This window comes from Berghia stephanieae, chromosome 6, assembly GCF_034508935.2.
Source record: "Berghia stephanieae isolate SIO BIC M18660-M18661 chromosome 6, UCSD_Bste_1.3, whole genome shotgun sequence".
NCBI lineage: Eukaryota > Metazoa > Mollusca > Gastropoda > Nudibranchia > Aeolidiidae > Berghia > Berghia stephanieae.
This window is the reverse complement of record NC_088365.1, coordinates 18342487-18349986: the sequence shown is the minus strand read 5'-3', so window position 1 is coordinate 18349986 and position 7500 is coordinate 18342487. Positions and strand designations below refer to the sequence as shown.

The 7500-nt window shown below is 34.8% G+C and overlaps 1 protein-coding gene across 1 annotated transcript in view; it reads left to right on the top strand.

Moving 5' to 3' along the window:
* The window catches only part of LOC144974601 (uncharacterized), a 30850-nt gene that overhangs the window by 16821 nt on the left and 6529 nt on the right, over positions 1–7500 (top strand). Inside the window, exons 9-10 of the mRNA XM_078917623.1 lie at positions 2365–2505; positions 3874–4053. Of these exons, the coding sequence (XP_078773749.1) occupies positions 2365–2505; positions 3874–4053 (321 nt within the window). The remainder of the gene's footprint in view (positions 1–2364; positions 2506–3873; positions 4054–7500) is intronic.

Below are 7500 nucleotides of genomic sequence, written 5' to 3'. Positions count from 1 at the left end.
TCTCTCTCTATCTCTTACTCTCTTCTTCTCTCTACTACTTACTACTACTACTACTATTTACTACTACTCTACTACACTACTACTACTACTACTACTACTACTACTACTACTACTACTACTATACTACTACTACTACTGACTACTAACTCTCTCTCTACTACTACTACTACTTCCTTCTCTACTTATACTACATAAATCTACTACTACTCTACTATACTACTATTACTAACTCATACACTATACTACTACTACACTACACACTACTTAAACTTCTACCTTCATCTCTTCTATCTTTCTTCTTCTTCTTCTTCTTCTTCTTCTTCTCCTTCTTCTTCTATAAAACGATCACATTCAAATTCTCCTTTCTCTCCTTCTCCTTAATCCTAATTATCTCCAATAAAACCATCGCTCGTAAAAGTCAATAAATATTTTAAAATGTCAGAAAAGTAAATATAATTTTCAAGTAAGTCGAGATTAGAAGCAGGTTTTAATCTAGTGTCAATAACAATGAACACAAAATTTGGGTGTCTATTTTGATTCAGAAATGAGAATGTCATGTCACATTTCTGCTTTTTGTAAATCTCTATACTTTAAATTGAAGAAACTCAGTTCGATCCTTCAGTATTTTTACAAATTGGAACATGTAGGAGATTGGTTGTCTCCCTCAATTTTTAGAAACTGGATTATTGTATTTCTCTGCTTGTCAACTTGCTTCGGGCTTCTATAAAACAATTACAACTACTGTAAAACAGTGCATCAAGATTAGTTTTTGGCAAACGAAAGTTTGATCAGGCAACCCCTTGGTCGGCCTCTCTCCATTGGTTGCCCTTTAAAAAGAGCACATATTACACATCAGCGGGTCTTGTTTATAGATGTTTCACTGATATAGCACCGATTTATCTCACAAATCACGTGGTCATGAGCAAATTAGAAAATTATACTTTAAGATCATGTCATGAAAAGAAAGAAAATTTCGAAAAAAAGATCAAGAACAAATTTTGGTGATAGATCGTTTGCCTACTTAGGCCCACATATTTGGAATAAACTACCACGTGGTCTGAGGGAGTGCAAGTCTGTGCCTGCCTTTGAAAATAATCTCAAGACACATCTTTACTGTATTTGCTTTTATTGACGTTATGAACCCTTGATTTGGCTGTACATTGATTTTTTTTTCAAATTATATAATTTACATTGTAAAGGGCCCAGAGCTTGTGTTTTACACAAGAATGATCTCTGTATAGGTGTGTATTATTATTATTATTATTATTATTATTATTATTATTATTATTATTATTATTATTATTATTATTATTATTATTATTATTATTATTATTATTATTTTTATTATTATTATTATTATTATTATTATTATTATTATTATTATTATTATTATTATTATTATTATTATTATCATTATTTTATTTTATTTTATATTATTATTATTATTATTATTATTATTATTATTATTATTATTATTATTATTATTATTATTATTATTATTATTATTATTATTATTATTATTATTATTATTATTATTATTATTATTATTATATTATTATTATTATTATTATTATTATTATTATTATTATTATTATTATTATTATTATTATTATAGTATAGTAGTAGTAGTGTATTATATAGTAGTAGTAGTAGTTATTAGTAGTAGTAGTAGTAGTGTAGTAGTAGTAGTAGTAGTAGTAGTAGTAGTAGTAGTAGTAGTAGTAGTAGTAGTAGTAGTAGTAGTAGTATAGTAGTAGTAGTAGTATGTAGTAGTAGTAGTAGTAGTAGTAGTAGTAGTAGTGGTAGTAGTAGTAAAAGTAGTAGTAGTAGTAGTAGTAGTAGTAGTAGTAGTAGTAGTAGTAGTAGTAGTAGTAGTAGTAGTAGTAGTATATTGTTGCGTAATACTCCCCTATGTTCATATCATCTAAGTGACGTAACAAGCTATAGTGATCCAACCTAATTCAAGTTCAGTCGGTCAAGAAGAATTCAATCATATGGTTTGACAATTACTGGCATTCTCTCTTACTGGAAGGTTCCATTAACAATTTACACAATATCTGAATTTATTCCAGAGTAATGTAGGCTGACTGTTTTTCTTAAGATAGGAGGTGCAATATAATTTTAAAACTTGTATTGGTATTTGGCACTCCAAGTAGTACCTACTCCGAATGTCGTGCCATGGTCAAGAACTCAATGACGAAAACCAATAAGTTTACAAGTTTAAAAGATTTAAAAGATGCATGCTTACGTCAAAAAGGAAATGATAGACAAAAAGAGAGAGGATTGTAATAATTGCTTATTTTAAAGTTTGCTTACTACCAGTCAGTCATCTTACAATACTGTATGAAATTCTATCCACGACAGAGGTACCTCAAGACAAATCGGATTACTGTGACAAACTGAAAGGCAATGGATTCTGTACCGCGAATGAAGCCTTGGCCTTGAAATACTGTGCCAAGACTTGTTTTGATAAAGCGTCGGGCATCCAAAGACCATTGATAAAATGTAAGTACAAACAGATTACATTGTGCTATTAATAAAATTCTCACCAGAATTAATCATTTTTAGAGTGTACATCTTGGATTAATGAGAAATGAGCAACGATGCGATTATAAGTGAGTAATAATCTGCTGGAAGCCCTGCACCGTAAAAAGAGCAAAATATTGAAAACAGAATGTTCGGGCTAGAAATTCTTTTTAATCTCTTCCTCTGCCTAAACAGTAAAAACTGAATTACATCACGCAAAGCCCACGAGAGAAAGTGATCGTTGATCCCATTGACATACGGTATTAATTTCTTTGTCATGTGGTTGACTGACGAATGATTATGAGCTCGAATCGTTCAATCATGAGCAGTTTGATTTGTTTTGAAACTTGAAGATGCAATATTCATTTTTATTCAATACTTTTTAAAGGAGTAATAATCGTTAGTACTGATGATTCAGGTCGTTCTTGCTCATGGGAAAACTGAAACTTTTGACTTTGAATAATGTTCACAATGGTTCCCCCCCCCCCCCCCCCCCCTTTCCACCCCATGCATTCAATATGAAAGCAAATGTCATTTTAATAAGTAAAATTTACCTATTACGGACCTTTTTTATATGAGTACTTTCCAAATCAGCCACGGTATGTAGCCAGGTATTCATTCATTTTAGAATCGAGTTGGGCAATGCGCTTTAAGTGTTTCATCCTTAGGCAAAACTCCCAGCCTGATATAGCACTCGCCTCTTGATTGGAAGGTCCTGGAATCGAGTCCCGTTTTGATAAGCGCACAGTTAAATCCTTTACTCACATAATCTCACCGTACCCAGGTGTAAAAGGAGTACCTGACCGTAACAGCGCTGTCTATGTCAGAAAATAAAATGTAATATTGCCTAACAGGCGTCATTTCTCGCCATACATGTTAAGTGTTGCTGCTGGCAAGAGACACGCTGTAAAGCGCTTTGATCCCGTTTGATGGACATTGCGCTATGCGAATGGTCAATTTCAAATTTTCTTTTTCTTTTTGTCATCTCAATTTTACTCCAAAATACCCGAGGTGCATTGTTGTTACTGCTTTATTGGTGAAGACGGCGAGACGTACCTCCAGTGTCTTTGACACATCATTGGGTCGTCCAGATTCGCCATTCTATTCTGTCACGTGCTGTCGTGTATGCGTCGTCCCTCCCATGTCAGCCCTCGGAGACTCTCCGGTTAGAGTAAACTTAAATCCCCCCCCCCCCCTCCCCCCCTTCCCCCCTCACTCGTCCACCATGGAAAGTTATGGTGTTTCCCTTTTCAGCAAACAAAGAAATAAAGAAGAAAGATGTTGAATTAGTTCTTAAATTCGAATTCTTTCGAATGTCCGTATATCAACTTCTATTTCACAATACAGATCCTGACATAACATGCGGCAAACCAACGCCACCAAGTGACGGAGAGGTCATGGGAAAGGTTAAATCAAGTTACAAGCTGGGAGACACTGCCACATACAAATGCAAAAGAAGTACAAGTATTGTCGCCGCATCATGCTTGACCAGTGGTCAGTGGACTGAAATTGGTTCTGCTTGTTACGGTAAGCGGATTGTTTACATTATTACAACAATAATTTATTAATATTCTGTTAGTAGTCCTTTAGAAACACACGGGGCCGGAGTTCATCCCGGTTCCTAAGACGTGAAATGGATCATAGCAATCGCTTGAAAAGGAGGCTAGTCTATTGCAAAGTACTTTTCTAACAGACCCAGCTACCCAATCATTGCTGCGGGGAGAGGGGGGGGGGGAGAGAGGAGAGGATGGGTCAGAAAAATTTTCGACTGCACCCTGGATGAATGTCCGTCCCTGTGCATGGAGAGGGAATGCTCTACCAACTGAGATATTCCCCCCCCTCCAAATCTGTTAGAAAGAGATATATATATATTTACAAATAGCATCGTCTCGAAGTGAAGTGGTATTATTGACGCTGTAATGAGAACAAAATGTGCTTTAAAAAGAACGGTTCGATATCATTGGACGTGTAAAAATACTCTTCCAGAGGACGTAATAAAATGTGTGAAAATAATATTTTGGTTTCAGAGTGATAGCATCTTATTTTCTAGTCTTGACTATATGCTTGTCGTCAATAAAGATTTTCCACTCCACCCTCGCTCTTTTACGTCTCATAATCCTAACACAATTCCTATACATCCTGCATTTAAAATAGCTATGTCATCTCATGATCCAATATGAAACCTATTTATTATTAATCCTTCGGAACCGGAAAAGTAGAAGGTGTGACATCACACTTTTTCTTCCCTTTTGAATATATTGTTAAAATAAATTGTTTTTCTTCAGTTTCTGTTTTATTGACTGGAATAATTATTATCATTGAATACACACAGTATGGCCAACATTTCATATTTTTGATCATATTAGACTAATTGACCAGTTAAATGGAATTACACATATTTAACGACTTGACCAGAAAACTGGTCCAGATTGATTTAAATGACCCCCCCCCCTTTAAACCCCCCCCAAAAAAAAAAACAAAACAAAAAAACTAACATCTCAAACCTGAGACCTCACTAAGGCCACAAGACGCAAAGTATATTCGGAAAGGCATAACATATTTTCATTTAATTTCTTTTAAATAAATAGATTAAAGTTTGCAACTGGAGTTTCCCAACGAGAAACAAAGTAATCGGTGTTCCAGTAAGGTTGAGATGGATAGAGTCGGAACTACTTTCTTTTCTTGCCTTACTTGGCTTATTTGCGGTCGCCTCATAATCTTCGGAAAGGGACTCTTTGGCAGCTTCTCTGATTTGTTGAGTGAGTTCTTTCCACTGATGACAGTCTGCTGCAATGGATGTCAAGTATTCTAAATCCTTTTCGCATCTCAGTTCTTGTGTGTCATCGAGACGCTTGACGTCGTTATACATCGTAGTGTATTTACTTGTTGTCTGCCTTTGTGTTTGCTATGTCCACTTGGCATAAAGAATAACACCATTGCCTTCCTTGTTGGTTTATTTCTATCTCACCTTAAAATATGCCCGAATAGTCTCCATCTTGTTTCCAAAATTTGAATTGATAGCGGTGTTTACTGGCATTTTATGTAGCCTACTTCTTTTATTTGAGTAAAAACGAAAATAAAGCCATACAATAGCCTTGTTAATTCAGTACTTATTTACAACAGTGCATCATGGGCACTAACAAAAATCGAAGAAGAAAAACTATATGCTTTCCATAGGAAACAGTTCAGGATAATTCTAACTTTCCACTTTATTCTCTAGCCAACCTAATTCTCGTGGTTTGGAACCCGAATTTGAATTTGAGCGGATATGAGGTCTTGTGATCTGACACTCGCTTTTGCATCGGAAGATCCTGGGTTCGAGCCCCACTCGGCACATACTCAGGTGTAAAATAAGTACCTGGAGGTAAACAGCGTTGCCTCTGTCGAAAAAAGGTAATATCGTTCTACCAGTTACGTGTTGCTGTTGGACAGGGACCCTTTGTAAAGCGCTTTGATCACGTTTAGTGGATATTGCGCTATATAGAAAAAATCTCAAGTTTGAATTTTAAATCATTTTAAAAAAGATGTACTGGAGTGAGCTCAGGTGAACCGGAATTGATTTCTTCTGAGTAGAAAGAAGGGCAGTAATATCAAAACCTAATTGATTTCTTCTGTGTAGAAAGAAGGGCAGTAATATCAAAACCTAATTGATTTCTTCTGCGTAGAAAGAAGGGCAGTAATATCAAAACCTAATTGATTTCTTCTGCGTAGAAAGAAGGGCAGTATATTTACAAACTAATTGAATTTCTTCTGCGTAAAACAGGGCATAAATCAAAACCCAATTGATTCTTCTCGTGAAAAGTAGGCAGTAATATCAAAACCTAATTGATTTCTTCTGTGTAGAAAGAAGGGCAGTAATATCAAAACCTAATTGATTTCTTCTGAGTAGAAAGAGGGCAGTAATATGAAAACCTCAGTCAAATTTCGTGCATGGTCCAGACGCGCGCGAGGTGATATTTAGGGCCAAATAATTATTGTGTAATTTTTACTCAAAAGACAATTTAATCACCTCTATGGCATAAGACTCGAGTCACCGCCTAATGAAAAAAATACTCGAGTTGTATCACATTCGTGTAAAAGTTTATTTCTCTTCACAGTTGGTAAGATTGATATCATTTGAAAAAAGTTTTGTCGACTGGAATTATATTTCGACCAGTTGAATAATCAAGTTTTTAAACAATTCTTAGAGTGTTATAGACTTCATTTTGCCTTTTGAGTTCTACTTTTAGAAACCAAATTAAATGGGCGATAATTCCATTAACTATGATCTGATTTATTTGCACTTTGGAAGTAAGGTTATTCTCAGTATGAGCTTTCCTTTGTTCTCTTTAAAGTTATAGATTTCTGAACAGTTTGAGTGATATTACGGAAAATCATACTGTTTTTAGAAAGACGTCGCAAATAAAGGCCAATCATTCTTTGAAATGATGTAGCCCTATGATTTGAAAATTGTTCTCGCATTTGATATATTTAAATCCTATTAAAGTTTTTTTTTTGGTTATTTGCAAGATATTACATTCTTGATATTATCGGAGTTATGTATTTAAACAATGAATATACTATATTTCTCCTTGTTTAACCTGTGTGTGACCCCTGAAAGGTCAGATTCAAATCCCAATCAGACAAAAATGTTATTTTGCGTCTTCTTGTTTGGCTTATAAAGAAAGTTAAACTATTACACGAATCCGAAATAACAATGGTCTCGGGGACCCTACTATTACAGATGCTGTAGCTATATATCGGTACATTTTACAACCTGTCTGGTTCAAATTATGGGCATCTTACTTTTACTTGCGGTTTTGAGAAACACTGGTGATAATATCTTAAAAGAAAATAAATTATTAATTATGAGGAAACAAATTCTCTAGAAAAAGATTGAAATAACCCAGGCGTCAACCGCGGTGCGTTGTCCCAATTTGAGCAAAAGGGATTAAGCTTTATTTTGCACAAGGAAAATGGAGATGGCGACGCCGG